General features: G+C 41.9%; 3 protein-coding genes across 4 annotated transcripts; 1 reads left to right on the top strand and 2 right to left on the bottom strand.

Annotated features, from left to right (window-relative positions):
* RB195_022663 (uncharacterized protein) lies at positions 1 to 5,900 on the bottom strand (the record flags this gene model as incomplete). Its single annotated transcript, XM_064209845.1, has 3 exons — positions 1 to 101; positions 3,163 to 3,263; positions 5,881 to 5,900. 3 exons carry the CDS (start codon positions 5,898 to 5,900, stop codon positions 1 to 3), a joined length of 222 nt encoding a protein of 73 aa, XP_064065726.1.
* A 3,863-nt stretch (positions 5,901 to 9,763) lies between these two features.
* On the top strand, positions 9,764 to 10,144 carry RB195_022662 (uncharacterized protein; the record flags this gene model as incomplete). The annotated part of the gene is made up of 2 exons (XM_064209844.1): positions 9,764 to 9,919; positions 10,016 to 10,144. 2 exons carry the CDS (start codon positions 9,764 to 9,766, stop codon positions 10,142 to 10,144), a joined length of 285 nt encoding a protein of 94 aa, XP_064065725.1.
* A 7,728-nt stretch (positions 10,145 to 17,872) lies between these two features.
* Positions 17,873 to 18,311, bottom strand: RB195_022661 (uncharacterized protein; the record flags this gene model as incomplete). 2 transcript variants are annotated; one of them, XM_064209843.1, is made up of 3 exons in its annotated part: positions 17,873 to 18,016; positions 18,079 to 18,143; positions 18,210 to 18,267. In XM_064209843.1, 3 exons carry the CDS (start codon positions 18,265 to 18,267, stop codon positions 17,873 to 17,875), a joined length of 267 nt encoding a protein of 88 aa, XP_064065724.1. The 2 variants fall into 2 exon arrangements, with proteins under 2 accessions (XP_064065724.1, XP_064065723.1); XM_064209842.1 differs by having other exon boundaries at positions 17,983 to 18,016; positions 18,210 to 18,311.
* Positions 18,312 to 21,037: the final 2,726 nt, after the last annotated feature.

Here is a 21,037-nt window from a genome sequence, read left to right as displayed (position 1 = left end):
TTAATCGAGGTGATAAAGCCGCGGAAGGCCAAGACTGTGCCCAGTTTTTGTATACAAAGGAAGAAGGAACATGTTCGAAAGGGCCTCCTCCCATTTTCGCGCTTAAAAATGCAGATTTTAACCTTAAAGATCATAAACCGGAACCAACTGTCATTGGTTGAAGAAAAGCTTATTTCTTTCTTTTTTCCAACATAAAAGCTACTGCAAATTCGCCAATGCTATACTTTCCGTTGTTGTTCCTCTTACTTACTTATTTACAGTTGGGCTAGTGTTATCACCTAATGAGGTTACCCGCCCGCATCTTCGCCGGGTTGCTTCGTCCTTAAATTCGGCTCTATCCAGATTTTCTCGATCTACAAAAAGAGGTCGTACACAATCCATCCATTTCCACTGTTTCACATTTTGTCAAACTAGGTGTCTGGCATGAACTGCCTATAGATACAGAGCGACCTATATGGTTTCAGGCCGACACTGTTCGGCTGTTTAGCGCAACGAAATGGACTTTTGTTACCATTCTACACCTCCTCCAGGTATGTGACCAATTTGAATTGGATATTGGCAGTGTGCTGGACGAAAACAAGTCCCTCAGGGTAGCTCGGGTGCGGGACAAGAGGTACCCGTGAAAATCGGCTGACCGCTCCTGTCCTTACTTCAGCACCGCGCTCCTCCGCGTAATTGCGGCTGCCGCTCCACCAGCTCCACGACCGCCTGAGTTCACCTACACCCCGCCTCCCTATTGCTCTCTCATCAACGCCGCGCGCGACGTTCGCTCCGCGACGAAGCGGTGGATAGTGCGAATTTTGAAGGGAAGGGGAGTGAAAAATGAATTGCCGCAGCGAATTCTGATGTACGGATACAGTAAACTAAGCGCATATTATTGGGGATAAAAGAGAAGAAGTAGATCCTTCTATCCAATGTAACTTTATATAAGTAAAAATTATCTCAAAAAGATGCTCCAGGGAAAAAAAACACAAGCATATATTTCCACACATCTCATAATTTAAAACATTTCATGCCCTAAGTCTTCTATATCAAATAGCAGTGCATAAGTATGTTCGTCACGATGCCATTCAACGAATTCGTGTTCAACTTTAAAGTGCAGCAGCTATAATGACAGCAACTTTATGCGCTTTTTAATTTGTATACATTCTTTAAACTCCTTTCTACATTTTAGCTTTTCAAAATTTTACTTAGATATAATGTTTATATAGAGCGCATTTCAATACATATTTCAATTTCAATACTTGCTTGTACGTTCTATGCAGTTTTATATAATACAACTTTGTATGGTTCTTCAAACTTCTTTCAACAGCGTTTTATCGCCTTATTTCTATTTATTCTCTGCATAAAATCAATATGACAGGTTAGGTGGATTAATGGCGAACGGAGACCTTTGTATCTTCGAGATATACCTTTAGGTACAGTGTATGTCTGCGAGGCATTATTAGCGCCTCGTTTATCAATGGATGCCACTTTAACCCAGCTAGACAAGCAAAAAGAAATCCTTAGAAAGCGAAACAAAAAATTAAGAAGATTGCAAAACACCGATCAGTGGGACATTTTTTGAAACATCTCTTGCATTCCCAGAGATGGATGAGTGTTTTCCACCTAACAAGTCGAAACAGGATAATTTCATTTTCACTCGCATTTCTGAATGGCATATAACTTATACAAACTTATTTCATTCTTTCCTTCTTTTATATTAACTTACAAGCACACTTTATGTAGACCTTCGAACAACATCTAATACCAGGTACTTTGATTTCCGTCCGATTTTAAAAGCGCATCATAAGTGCTGTAGGTGCGGCGAAAAAAATCGTAGTAAAAGTGGTAGACGCGGCAAAATGGGAGGAGAGGGTGGCGTGGGCGGGGCGTCTTGAAGACGTAGCACAAGAGGAACAATCAGGCTACTGCAGCGATTATAACGGTATCAGGAGACGCGCGGTGCAATTAACGTCGCTCATTAGCCTCCTGGATACGCGGCGGCACATCATACGGGTACCTCTTGACCGTACCCCAGAAAAGCCAAGCCGCTGCGGAGGACTATTATGACGATCTGTATATACGATGCAGTGGGTTTACAAAAACAAAAAAAAAGAAAGAAATCAGAAAAAAAGAAAACCAGAAACCATTATCGAAGATCTGATTATGCAAGCCGGAATCAACGACGCCATCGAAACGAGCGACATCACCCATTCACAAGAATAAAGAGAAAAACTGTTTCAAGGAAAACATGGGAGCAAAAGAGTTTGGGTTTTCGTCAACACAGGTGTGGTAATGAACATCGATGCTTATAATAACATTGTTTTGCTGCTATACTACCGTTCGGAAAGTGCACCAGTAGCATCAATAGTTTGTAACATGCAAATCTTAATTCGTCAATACGATGTGTCAAAGATGCTCACTGAATATCAAAGTGTTACATTTCATTCAAACGAACAAGAACTATGCTATAAAGTTTAAGATACACGCCTGAATGTAAAGCTTGTGTTCTTACAAGCGGGTGTTCTCGTCGTCTTTTGGTTTGAGTCTCTGATACAACTCAACGATAGAAAATTTACGGGGTTAGCTTTAAATTATGGTCACTGATGGGAGTCGCCACTTATGACCTTTTGTAGGGGTGCGTGAAAGACTCTCTCCTTTTTTCCGAAAACTGTGGGTGAGTTGCGTAATAATTGGCATTTGCGTAGTAAAATTTGGCTCCTACTTTAATGCAAGCGTCCAAAATTGAGCATCCTAAAGACTTGTAAACATTGTGAAAGGGAATTTATTATCAAACACATGCTTAAAAATTTACTGCAAGGATCCATGTGTTTGAGGAGTATTGCCCATGTTCGACTGTCTTTGAATCTCGGAGTGTTTTTGTTTGAGGAGTGTTTTTTTGTTTCGGGATGGTTTTGATATAGTCTGTACACGGAGGGTCTGTTTCCATTATTGCTTCCGTATTCCAATCTCTAACAGATACAAATACTGACATATGGCCACGTATCTTCCCCCCGTTTAAATTGTTCTCTAAAGGTTAATCTCGAGAACACTTCTGACGAATGACTTCGCTGACCTGTTTTTAGTTTGCTTTAAAGAAGAAAAATCCAAAAGTATGAATGAAAGCAGCAAAAACTAGTACTTTACATCACGAATAATAGAAATGGAAAAACTACTTACGGTGGAATATCGGTGCTCTTGCACTTCCAATATCGACGTTAATATGAGTGCTGAGCTCATCTTCAGAGAACGCATACGAGCACATGTGCATTCCTGACGGCCTAAATGGAATGGATGAGAACCGTTGCTTTTCTAAAAAATTATATTGCTATACTGGATTATGTTCTGTAAAACACCAATAAAAATCACAAAACAGATTTGGTACGTTTCATAGCTGATGTATATTCTCAGCTAAAACCACATAAGTATGCGTTTTGGCGTAGAATTAAACAGAAACATTGCAATTTTTGAGATAAGTTATCCTCTCAAATTAATGTGACGCAGTGGAAGTTTGGTGATGCCAAAGAAATGAGCATATTCCTCGTCCTGATCTTCTCCACTACATCCTACCGAGGCTAATCGCGGATTTAGCGAACCAGTTGGTTAAAAACACCCCTAGGTGTGATTTATTCACCACAATTCTATACAATCGTGACCCATCCACTAGAGGAGTCAGCGCCACTTCTGGCCCTAAATTTTGGTAGCTGAGAGGCAAAAAACCATTGACTGCTAAGGTAGTGGAAGGGGCGGATCGATTGAATAAGGAGAATAGAGAGGAGTTTTCTAGCAGTATTCCATCTTTTTTTACCTTTATCTTTTTTCCTCCACTCTTTTTTTAACGCAATGTGTGCTCTTGCATCATCGGGAGGGGGGGGGGGGGGACAGGATCGCAGGAGATGGACAATTGAGCGTCTAGGAAACTTCTCTCCTATCAAGTTGGCCAAGTTCTGAGTTCGGTATAGGTAAGAGCTGTTACTGTGTTGCTCGTGGAGTGTCCCCAAACCTATAAACCTTTTGGAAGTTCACAAACACAGTACAAAGATGCCAATTAACTTCATTTTTTAGAAATATGAGCTTTTGAAAATAGTTAGACAAGACTATTCAAACGACGTATTATGCTACATAATAACGCGCTCAGTCCGTGCGTTTCTGTGTGTTCGCCTGTGTGTCACCAAAATTCTCCATAACGATGAAAAATTCTGCATTAGCGCGGACCGCTCCAGAGCAACCTGCCCTTTGAGCGGTAACCAAACCACCGAGCTACAATCAAGACTTGTATAACCATCCATGGAGGCCGTGATAGGGCAGATAAAGTTTAGTCATGAGTGGGCATGGGTATGTTTACCTCTAATTTTGCAGTGCAACAAGAGCGACTAGTCCTTGGATTATACAGTAGGAAGCAGTACAAGTGACTAGTCTTTAGATTGTACAGGCAAGGTGAAAGGTTCTGTTTAGGGCATTCACAGATAGAAAACGTATCGCATTCTCTCTCAGGATGTTTTCTTCTGGAATTTTCCCAAGGTAGGGCACCCTTTTCTTGCAGACTGCTGATAAATTGCAATTTATAATTCTTTTCTAGCTATTATCTTTGTGGTAACTTTTCCGCAAATTTTACTGATGTAAAGTATTTAAAAAGAACAATTACGTCGCTAAATTTATTGCAGAGAAAGCATGTGGTGATGTTCAAGATCTTAACTTAAACAACTTAAAGAACCAAGTGTGACAATTCGTTAAACGTTTAATCATAGCACTAGACTAGATCCTTGCCTTATTTCTTTTTGAATGTTTTCGTCTTCTTTTTTTTCTTTTTTGGCAAGGCTTTGTACTGTTATTTACTTGAATTACTACTATTTTGTTCCGTGTGTGTTTGTGTTTTTTTTTTCCTTAAAAATTTCAAAGTTCTCAATGCTCGAGTTTTTAATGAGGTTGCGAAAATAAAACTGCGTAGGCTAAACGCACAACAAACTCTCGCCTTCAATGGTTTTTTTCGTCGTGTTTAAACTGAAATCTTGAACATCATCACATGTTTCTGCTGTAAAGTAGCGAGACAGGGTGAGAGGGGTCCCACGGAATAAGTTATGTGGGTTTGCGCCAAAGGACAGTAGAACGAATCCTACGTGTCAGGTAGATGCGCCGGCAGCAGAAAGTAGAATAGTGGGGTAGGACGGATCTCATGAGGTCGGATGAGCGTTTAGACTTCAGAACGCGCGACGACGACGAAGCGGGACCCACGATGGCGAAGCGGTACGCGAGCGCCAGAAAGCAGAAAGGTGGGGTGGGAGGGGTCCAACGACGTTCGAGACCCGCACGTCAGGGCGCCGGCAGTAGAGAAGAGAAAGATGGGCGGACGTGCCTCACTGCGTCAGATTGTGTCCCCACACCAGAAAGCAGAAAGATAGGGTTGGACGGATCCGTCGGCATCGAATTGGTGCGCGAACTCTGGGAGGCAGGAAAGCGAAGTGAGACGGGTGGCTTGCACCGCATTCCATCCAAATCTACTCGTCCTTTCGTCAACTACTCTGGTCGTTACCTTCATCACGTTTACCAGATGATTTGCTCAGAAATTAGATAGACGCACACAAACAAACGCTTTAATAGGAGCTAGCTGATCTGTGTCTTTATCAGCATGGTGATGACGTTCACATCACTCAGTCTTACCACACCATTCATCATCATTATGTTAATTCTTGGGGAAGAAAACGAGAAAAGCTTTGTAGCGTATTATAGCGGTATGTAAAGAATGTAAATATAAGAGGAAATCTGAGTAATTTTGAAATGTAGTGCTGAGGCTTTACCAAGAAGGCTTCAAAATCTTTGAAGAATGCTTATATTTATCAAAAGAGCGAAGAGAGTCGTTGTAAGCAACAAAAACGGGTTTATTTCCGTGGCAGAACTTACAAAAAGCGACCGGTTTTCATTGACCACTGATGGCGAGCGAAGTGAACATCACAATATATCTAAAAGTCCGGCGTTAGCCGGAGATTCATACTGGTATGAATATATGAACAAATATCTATCCACAAACATATCCTCATCCAATATCAATACAATGTAGGAACCTGGAGGACGTAGTTGGAACAGAAATACGACTCGTCCTAAAGCTAAAGGTATTTGACAAGAACCCAGAAAACTACAAAGCATACCTGTCCGACAACAAAATTATTCGGTTAAAGTAGATGTAAGAAAGTAAATAAAACTAGCACTTGATCACGAGATTACTTCTCTAACCTGATCAATCACTAGTCAGTTCGTCAGTGCTTTGAGCAAACAAATTCGACGAAGGTGAAAGGCGTTTGTTCTCTCGATCATTTTCGGAAAACTACTTTACGCTACCTACTTTGATGGCCCATTTTCTCTGAACCCAGCATCATTTTCAGTTATTCCTGAGCACTCGGCCAGTCCATCCGTAGAGAAAACACATCAACCCATCTCGTTGGCAGCTCCCTCGAAGGCACTGAGAAGACTCTTGGGGTTCACTCTTTTATTCCATCTATCGTTGATCTTCCACACGGTAATTTTCTCGTTACCTTCCCTGATAGTTACTTATGCCGCCCATGCTTCTCCCATTGTTCTATTCAGCTCCTCCTTCAAGTATTTCCTTATATCCATAGATCGTCCACGACATAAGTATAACAAAGATTCTACGATTCGGGAGATTTGGAACTGGATATGTCCGTTCTGGCAGTAGACCTTTTTCATGAATTGTGCTTCCTTCCGTTTATTCGCAATCCTATTCTCTTCTCTGTTTTATTTATTTCCTACACTAGTAGTTTTCGAAAAGAGGACAATGCTATCTGCGGAAGGTTTGAGGGAGATCTCTCATCCGCACGTCTGCTCCTTTCTTCGCAAGCAAGTAATTTCATTACTCAGTCTAATGCAGCCGTGAGCAACATTGGCGATACAGTACCTTGTCGTAGTTCCTCATTCCACTGGGTTGGTAAGGGGGAGGGGTGGGATTGGGGAGTGTAAGAGCTGTACTGCAGCAGATGGCTAATAAGATCACTTCTTGATCGGATAACTCTGAGAGTACTGTATCCGTTTCTACGTTGTTGAAAGCATTCTCATACTCAACAAAGTCTAGGAAAAGAGATAAATAATATACCGAAGCTTTGTCTGTAACTTGAAATACAGAACTACATCTGCAAGAGTAGCTCTTCAAAGCGAACACTATGTACGTCATCAGCATCTCGAATTGAACCAAAACTAGTGAGATTTTGAGATCGAGAGGTTTTATAGCGCATTTACTGCAATGGTGGGACCTAATGAATTAATCCGAGGGTTTAGATTTTTTGCCGCTTCCTTATAATTTCCATCAACTATCAATCAAAGTCGGTCGTTCCGTTGTCCTCACCGCTTACTTTCTGCTTATTTTGCTCTAGGATACACTAGCAGGTGAGAGCATCGACTGTAATGCACTGAATCTAAAACGATGAAGAAGTTTATTTTTAATTGGGTAAAGTTCCCGTTTATCACAGTGAATTCGACAACAGCGCAGAGAAGGGATCAATAGATTCAAGGCAGAACATTATTACAGTATTTTATAATAGTGTCTTCAATTACTACAGCTGAGCTAAAACTGAAAACTGCCTCTTGCAATACAACGTTCCTATTTCAAAAGCCATTTGCGATGAATAAGTTCGTCGGAAGCCACTTCGAGCGACATTTACCACGGTCCGCACTAGTATGTTTGTTCAAATCAAAATGAATTATCATAGTATGTTCAGTTCTGTTTTCAAAGTACATTAACCACGAGAGCAGAGCTGTTCTTCGTAAAAGGAGTTTTACTTGCTCAAATATATTTGTCCACTCTGGTTGCCCCACATCTAATTCATTAAGCACTATGCGCTACCGTTGTAGAAGCGTAATTCTCCTGTGCTATGCAGCAGGTGGGTCAATAAGTTTCCCGCTGAGCAGAGGGTGCCCTCAGGAGAACTGTGTTCTCACTGGCGTAGAAAATTATGGACGCAAATAGGATGTGTGTAAAGAGGGTCGTGTTGGATTTTCGAGCACGTCCCGATCATGCCTCAGCAGAGCAATGAGCGACAAAGCGTGTTCTGTGGAGATTCTCAGTCGCTACTTTTTAGATAGCTAATTCTACCTACCTACCGCTGATCGTACGCTGATTCACCGCTTATATTGCGATGTAAGATGGTCTCTAATATCTAACCGTATCAGATGCAAGAGTAACTCTCACCTGAAATATGAGGGAAGATGCATCCAATAGATTAATAGAAATTACGTACATGAAAATTTTCGTTGAAAGTGGAACATTCCAGCTTTCAAAATTTACGGGGGTGAAGATTATCGAAGCCCTGTAAGTTTCAAGCATTTTCTGGCTTACGCTGTTTCCATGTGAAACTTTCAAATAATGTTGGTACTTGTGAAACAGGTGAAAGAATAGAAACGGAAGAAAGTGATAAAAAGCTGGTCGTGGGGTAAATCTGGTCGTGGTAAATCTCTTCGATAAAATTTCTATTATTCTTAAGAGTAACATCTCCATAGAGATCTGCACAAAGTAACACCTCGCTCCTTCTCTTTCTGAGTACCACCACACAAAATATTAAGTACATTGTTTTTCAAAGGTGATTCCGTAATTTCGACAACTTTTACATTCTTCTTTCCATACTTCTTTGTGACTAGAGTCTGGCATTGTTGAGTCATGTTTGCGTCTCCCCGGCACATCGTCTGGAGATGTAATGTTTCGGATCCATCTGCGAAGAATCCGACGAGACCTTCTTTACCGTCTCCAACGTAAATAGATGCAAATCTCATACTGTTGCTTGGATTTCTTCGCCTCCTACATGTAAATCAACAATTAGGTTGCTGCATACTGTGTCAAAAAAGTTGAACAAGAAGCCATATTCACTTTCAAATAAAGGGTCAAACTTTGGACATCAAAAAACATGCACTGCCATCCTGTGTGAAAAAGCCAAGACGGAATTCCCAAGGTATGACTTCTTTTCTTAATCCCTTTGAAACAATTGTGTTGCAGAGCAAAAAAAAAAAAATTAAAAAACTCAAAAATTGAGAATCTTTCCAAACATGCAAGTTTGATAGCATCTACGTTGTCGCTTGCCTGTACATCAGGACAAGTTTAGTTTATAAAAATGTTAACCGTAAGAACGTATACTCACTGTCGAAGCAAGAATTACCTTCCGAATTCAGAAAGTCTGGTCAGAAATTGATTGAGAGCACGTATCTTTCCTTCTCTTTCATAAATTATAGCAAGTCAATTCGTGTAATTAATGAAAGTGCGACGTGACAAGCGCAAAAATTCAGCTTAATTTCTAAAAAAAGAACGAATTTTTGAGTTTCTTCCTATTCTACGGCGACACCCACGCGGAATACGCCTACACTAGGATAGCAAAGGTATGAAAGCAGTTGACGAAGACTGGCGAAACTTTTAAGACAAATTTAGAATGTTTTCGCTTTAACCGGCTTCGTTTCTTGCCAGAAGAGCGTGACTTTTGAAAAAAGAAGTTTGGTATCCAAGTGAAAGCCAAATGTGAAACATATACATTAGACTCAGTACGATTATTTAACTGCATACTTTTACTTCTAACCTTTAGAACTTCTAAACAGAAGACCTTATGTTAAAAGCAGCTTAGCACCAAATTGACGTAATGTGGAAACCTAATCCTCTTTTTAAAAAACCAGATTGGGAATCTCCCCAGCTCCTATGATTCATTAGAATGCCTCACGCTCTTCCAGGCTTCGGCTTCCTCCTCAGGCTATTTATTGTTTTTACATGATTAGGCTTATCTTTCGTTATTTCATACCGATGGTTCCCTTTGTCAACGTTAGGCGATTCGTATCGTTTGCATTGGAACAGTATACTCCAACTGCGTGTCGACTGGTCGATGCGAACGACACGCTGCTGCGTCGCCCAATTTGCTTATCCAAACCTCCATACCTTCATCGCGCCACTCCTTTGGTCGTGAGTTTTGTGTACTCCATCACTTTACCCCTGTAACGATGCGCTACAAACTGCCGTTCTTTACGCGACGGGCTTTATTTTCAATATGACGTTTAGATTTCACTTGGTCCACCTCTCTGCCAGATATGGACAAAAGGCTCTTTGGTTGCTGTGTATTCTTGCTGGATGCTTGGAGTATGTCTGCAAAGTCTTTCCGCCATTTTCGGTTCCTTTTATTGTATGTAATTCTTTGAGCGCAGGTTCTGTTCTCGTCATGATGCTCCTAATGGCTTCTTGTGCACACTCACATATCAGTCAGCGCTCCCGCTCGCTTCCGTATCTACACTTGATTTGATTTTGTTCTCAGTCCCTTTATTTTGCACTAGAGTTTCCAACTTGCTCTCCCTCTTCATCACCAACGTCCACTCTCTCAAAGACTTTATTCCTGTTTGAATTCGCGTGTTACGTACATGTATATTTTCGTACATATGATAAAACAGTTTTCTGACAAAACATCAAATTAAAAATTAAAAATATGTTGTTTTAACGGTCTATGTTGTTTTGTGTTTATTTTGTTGTTTACGATTGTAATGGTTTGATTACATAAATTTTAGAGGAAGTAGCAGTTAAGTCGCGCGTAGCAATTTCGATGGGGCGGATTCCCTCAAATGGTACAGTAATCCTTCACGTGGTGCATTGGCCGGTCGACAAGGACCGAGCCACAACAACTGGGCGACAACGACCGAGTCACGATAATTGGACGACTAAGAGTGAAGTAAGCGATTACGTTCCACGCCAAGCCTAAAGGCGACGATAACACGCAAAACGATTTCGAAGATGACGACGACTCTAGTTACATGGCAAAGAATTTTGAAAAAAGCCTGCAATCGACTATCAGCAGTTTTTAGAGCAAGAGAATGTATTCGCCACGGCAGCCGCTGCAGGAGGCAAATAGGAGCAAGAGAAGGATCGCAGGAACCATTGCCACAAAGTCAAAAAGGCACGATTGATCATCGAGACAAAAATCAATGACGTGGAGAAAGCCTTCAAAAAGTACACCGTAGCCGCAGACAGTGTGAATTTCGGATTTGCCTTCTTTATCGGATGTACTCAAAAACGTTGCAGCCAATGGAGAAACAGCGGAAAACCTCATTCACAGCGGTAACTTGAAGCCCACGCAACTGCTAGAGGAGTACGAGAAAACGAAGAAGGGAGTCCACATAACTCACTCAGAAACGAAACCACAATTTGCCACTACCTACTCCCAATCCCCAGTCCAAAATTTGAGGGTAAAATCTAAGAATGGGAGACGTTTTACGGTACATTCAATCATTCAGTACACTCATTCAACATAGACAATCTGCACAAAATCAATTACCTTCTCTCTTACGCTATGCAAGGAAAAGCAAAGAACAGCGTTAAGCACTATGAGGTTTCAAGGGCAAACCAATCTGCTGTCAACTCTTACTTAAATGAAAAATAGTTTGACAAGCAGGCACTCAGCAGCACATCGACAATGTGTTTTTTGCAGAGGCAGCTGCCTGATAAGATTTCCATGGAGGTGCAACGCCAAATTTTGCTTCAACAAAAACCGCTTCTGCAGGACACAGACAGGATGCACAAAGGACACCTTGCCAGCAGTACGAATGCATATTCGAGCTAGAAGAAAAATCATTCAACACACAGAGAAGCAGGAACCTGAGTGAATATCGAAGAAGGAGAACAATAGACAGACGCTCATAGCAACGGTAACTCTATCCGTCTAAGATGATCTTAACGAACATAAAAACGTTCATGGGTGCATGTTTACATGTTGCGTAACCCACCTCATCCATCTTGAAATTGTATTCGACGGAACCACAAAGAAATTTCTCAACGAATTTTGTCGATTTGTAGCTTGTAGAGGAAAAACACACCCACCTACCTACCTTTGATAATTCACCAACCTTTATATTGGGAAGCCAAATCTTAAACGTTTCTCTAACCGAAACTTTGAGCACTGAAGGCTCAGCTCGTAATATGAGCGATCAGATGATTGAATTGAAGCATAATACTCTTTATTCATTTTGGAAAGACGGTTTCTACAAACGTCTCATAAATCAGTCAGAAAAGCCTTATTTAAGGCAATTTGAAGACTGATTTTAACAGTAGACCGGTTCTACACATTCCTCGTAGAAATCAAAGAAATTCGAGGGATACATCAACGAACTTTTGACGGTAAAAGAGGAAACACAGAAGAAGTTCGGAAAGGTGAAGCAGGGCTTATAACTGACGTCCTACAAAAAAGGAATCAATGGAAATTATAATAACAAGTACCGATGGAGCAATAAGAGAAGCAGAAGTGCAGTGCAACTAGAATACACTTCGGCGCCCTATCAACCACTTCATCCCTCTAAAAATCCAAGTGAATCAGAGAGTCACAACAGAGTACAACCTCAGAAGCTCTGCAATTGCAACCTCCACCTAAAAATAGTCGATATAATCTACCTCAAGAAAAATGCAACTATGCGGAAGAGCATCGTCAGGAAAACAATGATATCCATGGGTTTATCACAAAAAGATCCTGGACAACACGACATACAACACTTTGCCTAAAGATGACCCTCACCTTGATTGTCATCTCGTTCGCCAAAGAAAAACACCTGCCAATCGAAAAACCAAAAACGACTCAGAATTGTCCTAGCCAGAGCTAGCTGCCATAGAATGCAAAAAATGAGAGTTATACCTTAATGCCCCATAAGTAGATCAATATAAATTACGCGCAAACAATTAATGCGTAAGAAAGAAGTCACTTACACTACACAAACATTTTCGCTTACCACCAGAAGAAGTACTTCACGACTTTGAAAGAAACTGGAAAATACACATAGCAGATATTTGCAGTGCAGTTGAAACGTCTTGTTCAGCACTACCTTTTTGCTCTGCAATTGTCTGCACTATGGACGCAGCCAATATTTTAAACTCCGAATGTTGGCCTCTTAGAGGAATAGCAGGATTAGGTAAAGTACTATACTTTTTCATAGTCATTTGCTACATTCTTTGCTACATACCAGTTACAGTTGGCCGACCATTCCGCAATAGGGACAATACTCGACTTGATAGCACTCTTCATATGGTGGTTTCAAACGATTACTCTTTGGGTTCTCCGTAGAGGAAAACAGCAACATCCGAAATGAATTCTGCAAGCATTAGCAATATGTAGCTTATTACAGGGAGCTGTAGCATGACAGAAGGTGGACCTCCTTCAAAATCACCAGCATATTGCCTGAGTTAGCTATCGGCAACTCTTTCCCTGGCATAACCGGTTGCATGAAATCATGCGGTGCCACAGGATGCGACTGTCTCTGTCTAAGTTTCGGGTGCTTGTTCTATAGGATATACGCAGTATTAACAGATGGTAACGTCTACGAACTCATCAAGTGCATACTTTGGAAAGAAAAAGTGAAACTCCGTGTTGAGATCAGCAAAGGTTCTACACTTCACTTCTACGTACTTGGATTCCACCCGAACCTTCCCTACCAAATCCAAAGCATTAATGTAACATTAAGCGTACTTTCTACTCCTCCAAAAACAGCTACCAGGACGCTCCATATCCAGACTCTAGAGAGAGTGTCACAGACGTGACCATGGAGCATTAAAATAGAAGAACAAGATCTAGTGCACTCTTGCTGGGAATGCTCAGACGAAGAGCATTCGAATAACCAGCAACAAGTAAGAATTGCACTTTCGTGGAACTGCCGCTTCTCCTGGACAAAAACTACCCGAACACAATAAGATTGGGAGAGTAGCGTTGTGACTGGCCTGGTGACTCCAGACAAAGAAATTTGGACAGTATATAAACAATCCGCCAGTGTTTACTCATTCACTCACTCATCAGAGTACATCAAGTAGCCGAGCATTCTACCAGCATACTATTAGCCCACTTCGTGCTTTGCTTGTTTCAATTGTCAATATTTTTATGATTTCATTCGCCCATGTATTGCCTTGAATAGTGAGTGCCTTAACGCTTATAATACTTACCAGTCTGAACATCCGGATAAAGCCGGACTTCAGACTTTTCTAGTGTTCACTTTGCTCGCCTTCACCGATCAATAGGAAATAACAGTAGCGACTTTCTTTTACGAAATTACTACTGTTTTTTTTTATCAACCCTTCCAATTTTTTCTTCAAAAATTTAGGCATAGATGGGAGATTTCATGATTTTCTTCCTAAACGCATCAGTACTATATTTGGAGAACAATCAAACTTGATTTTACATCTATTTTTCTCTGAAATCTCCACAAATTGGAAACATTGGTCGAAGTATGAGTTTCCTCCGCTCTCAAAAGTTAGCACAGAATGATGTGCTACCATGAAATGAGGTGAATATCATCATCATAGTGATGAAGATAAAACTCTACGTCAGACTACGTGAACGTGTGTTGGCTTGCTTTGTATCTAAGCAGCCGTTTGAAAGTGTGTTTCCATCTTGGGAATAAAGGATGTTAGCAGCATCAGGGAAATATGCTTGGAAATAGATACGCGAATGAGTCATAGAAACCCATTCTGCCGTTGGGGTTCCCGCGCACCAATCCGAGGCAGTGGGAGCCGTCTCACCCCACCCCATAGTTTTCTGGGTCAGGGGCACGAATTCGACGTCGTAGGACCCGTCCCACCCAATTTTACCTCGCTGGGGCTCTAGCTCACCAAACCGACGCCATGATAATCCTCCCCCTCTCTTTTTGGAATTTCGTGAATGAGACACACGCATACACAGACGCACACAAAATAAGTCAGTTATTATATAGCATGATGGTTTGCAAATTTAGAAGTGTACACTCACATAGAAGTTTTTTACCCTCACTAACGTATGACGGAAACTAACTTGGCCTATCAAACCCAACAAACATGAAGATTCCTCCTTGGACAATGGTGGGAAGGTAGAGTTCTCCCCTATCAGGTGTACGGCCACGGTTCGGCACCCCACCGGGGCAGATTTTTGCATCATTATGGAGTATTTTCGTGACACACAGACAAACACACACACATACACACACGGAATAAGTGCGTTATTATATAGCATGATGTTTTTTTGTATGAGTAAGGTTTAATTACGCAAGTTTGAGGCATTCTTGCGTGCTTAAAATTCACTGAATTTCCGCTAACTCGAATGTTTCATTCCTGCAACTTGAGACTTAAGACTTTCTCTTCTCTCAGCATAATAGAAGGATAGCCTCGGCATTAAAGAAAAATCTTACTGCTCTTACAGAAACCTTTACTTTTGTGATTCTTAAAGAACATTTCCATATTGGAACTAGACAGTTCTTCCGGCGATGAAATTGTCTATCCAATGATGTTAAATTTAGTGGAATTTGTGAAATTCGAGATTTCTCCTCCGGCCACCCTTAACGCATCAAATAACAAATCTATCGCGGCTTCGGAAGGGTGCGCGGAACATTTGTCGCCACTAGCCCAGCGACACTTCAGTTGTTTTCTTGCTTCATTGACACAATTATTTTGAAAAACGGGCAGAGAGTAACGGCACAAGAACACAGAATCACAATGAAATTCTCTTTTCTTTTTTTCTCATGCTTTTAAAAACACTTTGTTGTGATTCTCATAACTAATTATTCTGTGCATGAGTTGTTACTCTCTACTTGTTTTAAAATGCAATGGTGTAAATGTGGCAAAGAATACCATAGCTGTTGTACCAGTGCTACGTGGAAATGACACTAAATAAGGAAGTGCAGACAAAATTTGCATGATGGTAGTTAAAACTATGCACCCTAAAGCAAGATCACCCATGTCCATACGCCCACGCAACTCTATCATAATGAGAACAGCGAGTTCCACTTCTCAGCGCGGAAAAAAATGCTGTGGTGAAATTTGTTTGTTTCCGACAGTCTTAAAATAAAGTATGATGCGACCACAGGTCGTATCTTATGCAATTTAGTGTCTGTTCAAAGATCAAAAGTCAGATCATGATCACCTCACCTTCATGCAGGATTCCGTTGTCGAGCGTCTCTGGCGTCTTCGGTGCGTGAGTTTAACTCATGTTGCTGTAAAAGAGGCGCTCGACAACGGAGCGCAGCACGGAAGTCAACTGATTTTCACCTAACAATGCGTTCGTTTTTTGATGTACAGTCTTTGTACCGATAAGAGCCACACTGAAAATCGACGGACTCCGAGCTGAAAACTCCATTACAATGGAGTTACAGTTACAATGGGATCCATTTTTTTTTTTTTGAGTGCACTGCTGTTTCATATTCGCAAATAACCTTCAGGAACCAAAACTAGCTTACGATGAATCACAATTCCCTGCAAATCAGACGTCAATGAATGTCTAGTAAACATTTGAGAAGAAAGATTTGGTCAATGATTCATTTGATGTACACCTATTCTTGACGCCTAAGATGTAAGAGGTCGGTGTGTACTCAGTACTGCTTATAACTCGTATTTAACTTATAGCTTTGTTTCAATCTCCAACAAAGAATTATGGTCTTACAAACTCTAGAAACCCTATACATTTCCTGGCTGAGTTTTTTTATAGTAAAGCCGTTCTGAACACATCGAAGAAGAATCATATTCATTACGAAAGGTAGGGAATGATACAAAAATGTTGGAATGGGCAACATTTGCGGTATCTAGGACGAGATGTTGGTGGGAACAAGAACGAAGAATATTACTATCAAAATTCTAAACTACGTTAACCGTTTTTAACTTTCTACAACAACCAAATCCAGCTAAGAGGACTAAGAGTACAAAAATTCTGGAAATATTGAAGAACGTTTCGAGTCAAATTCCATGCCACAGTCACGTGTGCACAAAATTATAGTGCGGTCAGAATAATCTCTGCTTTACTATTCGGTGTCGACCAGCTGCGGTTTCTTCGTTGCGGCACGATCAATCGAGCGTTGCGTTATGATGGCGCCCAAGACGCTCAACAGGGGCACGCAGCCAGGAGATCGGATGGTTTAGACTCGAGAGTACAGTAGTTAGAGGTAGTGAGACCCTCTCTCATAAGATGTAGGTTTCGAGTAGCGCTCAGGAGATACTCGAGCTAAGTGGGTGCAGCCGACAGGATAAGATGGGGCAAATTAAGACAAGTTAACACAAATCAATTGACACATTTCAAAGTTTGCCCATATAATAACATATAAATATATAAATGCTTCAAAATACGTGGGAAGGAGGGATCGAATCCGCCGACGAAGAGTCAACAACGAAAAGGCAGATTTCAAAGAAGAATTGGAATCTAGTATTTATGCCACCACAACCACTATCAAACGAGTACCGCCGTAAAATGTCCCGATTGTTACGGACAAGACTATATAAGAGATACATCTACAGTATATGTATATGACATATTTCTTTCCTGTCGTACGAGTAAAAGTTTGGCTTCAAGCTGTTCTCTGGTTGCTCATTTCATTGCATTTTAGAGTTCCTAAATCACTTGTCAAGCTTTGTGTCATAATTTGTCTTAACTAGCCTTGTCCTGTCTTGTCGGCTGCACCGAATTAATTCGGGCACCTTCTGATGCGTACCCGGTTTCTGTTCACTTCCCGACCCTTGATAGGATAAGATGTGGGCCATTCTTTAGCAATGCTAATAACCTTTCGGTTTTTGGTGGCAATAATATAAATAAATAATATATAAAATATATAAAAATGATATATAAAAAGTCACAGTGGAGGTCAATGAAGATCCAAGCCGAGGAATGCAGACTAGTATATTACATTATTTATTTATTATTTATATTACAGTATAGTATATTCCAGTGGGCAAACTAATTTTATGGTGTGTTCAAAACTCTCCTTAGCAAGATTGTGGAATCAGCTTAAGACTAATACGTACCAAAAAAATTTTACATTAGGTTTATTCATCATTGTGCCACGCTCACTTTCATACCAAAAATCTTGAGTGTGATTAGGCAGTCACTCAATAGCATGTTCAGACAACCCACAGTATTAAGAAGAATGCATGAAAAAAGTTTACCTACGCATGATATGGTTTTTTCCCTACACAATCGCCTGTAGTTGGTTGAAAAACTAATGATAAAACAAGTAAAAGGGCCTTAAACATGTGCAGTGACGTATTAGATTGCATCAGGAAATCTTTTTTTTTCTTCGAATATGAAGTCTGCAACAGATATGGAAGATGATATTATAGCTGGAAATAGCTTGCAAATCTTGAAAACTTACCTTGTCTGACATGATATCCATAGACCGCTCTGAAGCCATTGCTGCAATTCCCTTACGTATGCGACCTGGTTGTGGCAGAAATATGGCGAGGTAATAGCCGTTGACATATGAAATAATAAAGGTTAGCTCACCTGCCATGCTGGAGTTGCCATCGCTATGAATATGATGATTAGGCCCAAAATGATGCATAGTATAGCAAATATTTGTAGTAGTAGTCTAAGTGAAGGAAGCATCGACGAAGAGAGCTGTTTATATGCTGTAACAGTGCAAGTACATTGTAGTCAATAAGTCGTCTCCTTGCTGGTAGTGAAAACAGAACCTAATGGAGATTTCAGTGCATTCAAATTTGAGAGGATGAAGATTAAAGCGTACTGTGCTCACTATTAAATCTTCCACAACTCCCTCGAGTGGCTCCTTGGGCAAGCGAAAAGTATTGCTACTAACCTCAGCTGTATATCAAAAACCAATCTTTGAACAATAGGAACCGAACGTCGTAGGCATACAATTATGACGATTTTGCTGGATACATGCGAGAGGAGATTACGCGAAGTAACAGCAGATTGCCTTTGAATGAATGTCAGCGACACGCTGCTTGCGATTCAATCGATTGTCCTTGATGTTGTCGCGCAATTACCAGTGCAACCAGATGTACGTCGGATGAGGGACGGAAGGTACGATAAACAGATTACATTGCAAATATACGACGAGAGCTCAGAGATTTAGGATTTTTTTTTCAACGCTCTTTCCGCGCAAACCAAGAAGGTGATTTAGTGCAGTTCTCATTAACAGTTAAACATTTGAAAATCTCGATTATGACTACGAGATCTCATTTCTAAAGATTTGATTTTTTTATGGAGAGACCGTACTTTACCGCAGTGATGAGGAGGGTGAATAGCAACATCACAAGTGTGAATATAGCGACATCTCATAATCATCGGTAGCTGAGAATAATGATGCATGAAGCAAGGAAGAACAAACGTGAGACTGAAAGTCCCGGATTTTTAGGGAGATCTAAATCTATGGACGATAATGATATTGCTTGTGACTGTTCGACAGTGCAATGCTACAACCAATTTTTGTAACAAAAAAGACGAACCCGAGGCACTGAAGTATTTAAAAGAGCAAAATTGATGCTGTTTTCTGAAAACGAAAATGTTTCAAGATTTCGAGACCTTCACGGATAGTGGTTACAATAATTATAGGTAAAGAATCATTACATGTAATAGCAAGATTAGTCCGCGTGTGTGTATGTGTGTGTGACAAAATTTGAAAAAGGGGAGGGTCCAATTGGAATCGAATTGGTCCCCGGCGCTGGGTAGCTACAAAGAGCTGTGTGACGGGTCCCACGGCGTTCGTCTGGTGCGAAAACTCCAGATTACAAGAAAAAGGGGTGTGAGGGTCCCACGGCGAACGTCTGGTGGGCGACGCCGGTTATCTTAAAGAGGGTGTGACGGGTCCCACGGCATTCGTCTGGTGGGAAAACTCCAGATTACTAGAAAATGGTATTACGGGACCCACGGCGTTCGTATGGTGGGAAAACACCAGATTACTAGAAAAAGGGGTGTGACGGTCCCACGGCGTTCGACTGGTGGGCCAACGCCGGTTATCTTAAAAGAGGTGTCACGGGTCCCACTGGGATCGACTGGTATGCCAACGCAGGTTATCCTAAAAGGCGTGTGACAGGTCCCACGGCGTTCGACTGGTGCGAAAACTCCAGATTACTAGAAAAAGGGGTGTGACGGTCCCACAGTTTACGTCTGGTGCGAAAACTCCAGATTACTAGAAAAGGGTGTGACGGGTCCCACGGCGTACGTCTGGTGGGACAACACCGGTTATCTTAAAAAGGGTGTGACGGAACCCACTGCGTACGTCAGGTGGGCGACGCCGGTTATCCTAAAAAGAGTGTGACGGGACCAACGGCGTTCGACTGGGGGCCAGCGCCGGTTAGCTTAAAAGAGGTGTGACGGGTCCCACTGGGTTCGACTGGTGGGAAAACTCCAGATTGCTAGAAAAGAGTAATACGGGTCCCACGGCGTTCGACTGGTGGGCCAACACCGGTTATCTTAAAAAGGGTGTGACGGGTCCCGCGGCGTTCGACTGGTGCGAAAACTCCAGATTACTAGAAAAGGGTGTGACGGGTCCCACGGCGAACGTCTGGTGGGCCAACACCGGTTATCTTAAAAAGGGTGTGACGGGACCCATTGCGTACGTCTGGTGGGCGACGCCGGTTATCTTAAAAAGGGTTTGACGGGACCCACAGCGTTCGACTGGTGGGAAAACTCCAGATTACTAGAAAAAGAGGTGTGACGGGTCCCACGGCGAACGCCTGGTGGGCCAACACCGGTTATCTTAAAAAGGGTGTGACGGGACCCACTGGAATCGACTGGTATGCCAACGCAGGTTATCCTAAAAGGCGTGTGACAGGTCCCACGGCGTTCGACTGGTGCGAAAACTCCAGATTACAAGAAAATGGTGCGACAAGTCCCACGGCATTCTTCTGGTGCGATTACACCAGATTGCTAAAAAAAGGGTGTGACGGTCCTACGGCGTTCGTCTGGTGCGAAAACTTCAGATTACTAGAAAAAGGGGTGTGACGGTCCCACAGCTTACGTCTGGTGGGCCAACGCCGGTTATCTTAAAAGAGGTGTGACGGTACCACGGCGTTCGTCTGGTGCGAAAACTCCAGATTACTAGAAAAAGGGGTGTGACGGTCCCACAGTTTACGTCTGGTGCGAAAACTCCAGATTACTAGAAAAGGGTGTGACGGGTCCCACGGCGTACGTCTGGTGGGACAACACCGGTTATCTTAAAAAGGGTGTGACGGAACCCACTGCGTACGTCTGGTGGGCGACGCCGGTTATCCTAAAAAGAGTGTGACGGGACCAACGGCGTTCGACTGGGGGCCAGCGCCGGTTAGCTTAAAAGAGGTGTGACGGGTCCCACTGGGTTCGACTGGTGG

The sequence above is a fragment of the Necator americanus genome, chromosome X, assembly GCF_031761385.1.
Source record: "Necator americanus strain Aroian chromosome X, whole genome shotgun sequence".
NCBI classification, from domain to species: Eukaryota; Metazoa; Nematoda; class Chromadorea; order Rhabditida; family Ancylostomatidae; genus Necator; species Necator americanus.
This window is presented reverse-complemented; position numbering and strand designations above follow the sequence as displayed.